At 30.1% G+C, this 884-nt stretch overlaps 1 protein-coding gene across 1 annotated transcript in view; it reads right to left on the bottom strand.

Annotated features, from left to right (window-relative positions):
- Positions 1-71: 71 nt before the first annotated feature.
- The window catches only part of LOTGIDRAFT_175981 (hypothetical protein), a gene marked incomplete at both ends in the record, with an annotated part of 2857 nt that continues 2044 nt past the window's right edge, over positions 72-884 (bottom strand). The window contains one exon of the mRNA XM_009064184.1: positions 72-571. Coding sequence (XP_009062432.1) covers positions 72-571 — 500 coding nt within the window. The remainder of the gene's footprint in view (positions 572-884) is intronic.

Genomic DNA, 884 nt, shown 5'->3' with positions numbered 1-884 from the left:
GTGAGCTGTTTCTATAGCTTCTATTATTTTCTTGAGTAAAGTTTCTGGTTTCATTTTTAAAGGTGTATTTTTTACTCAATTCTTATCATTCTTCTATCTGCTATTTTAATTAAATGTTTTGCTTCTTCCAATAATAAACAATAACCTGTTACATCTCCTTGTGTTTTTTCAATATGAATATTTATGTTTACTCCTGTTTTGAAAAGGTCTTCTTGGTGAGCTGATAGATCAAAACAGAAGATTGGATGATTAAGTGCAAAATCTACATATTCAAACTGAGGTAGATTTCCATATAATTCACACATATTTTTATAGTTTCTATACAATTCATTATAATCCTTTGTGGTTGGATTAATTGTTAAAGGTTGGTTAGGATAATTATCGTTGTTTAATCTTACTTGAACTTTATGGATTAAAGGATTTTGAGTTTGGTTCATTGCCACTCTGAAGACATTATTGTTATTCGTTTGAGAATCTGGTAAGTTCTTGAAACCAAACATTAAATATCTTGCTGGTTTAATAGTGTTAGTGATTGGCCATGTAGTGGATTCTCCAGTTAAAGTCATGCTACCTACAGTGTTACGATGAAGAAAAGCTATTTCAATATCTTTAGTTAACGAGTTGAATATTTTCGTTTCTACTTCAATTGATGGTGTTATTACGGGTATGAAAAGTTGGAGATTCGTTATTTCTAATTTTGCATCTGAACCATTCTCTCCAAAGAATATCTTATCGTCGTTTATTTCTCTTTGTAGATGAATTTTATATGGTAAGCCTATGGAAACTTTTCTATGTTCCAACAGACCGAATAAAGGATATAATTTCCAATTTACGTAATTACCCCACCTATTATTCTCAACATTATTATACTGAAGTACTCGTTT

Source organism: Lottia gigantea, assembly GCF_000327385.1.
Source record: "Lottia gigantea unplaced genomic scaffold LOTGIsca_608, whole genome shotgun sequence".
Classification (NCBI taxonomy): Eukaryota; Metazoa; Mollusca; class Gastropoda; family Lottiidae; genus Lottia; species Lottia gigantea.
The sequence above is the reverse complement of the archived record's forward strand: the minus strand, read 5'-3'. Positions and strand labels throughout refer to the sequence as shown.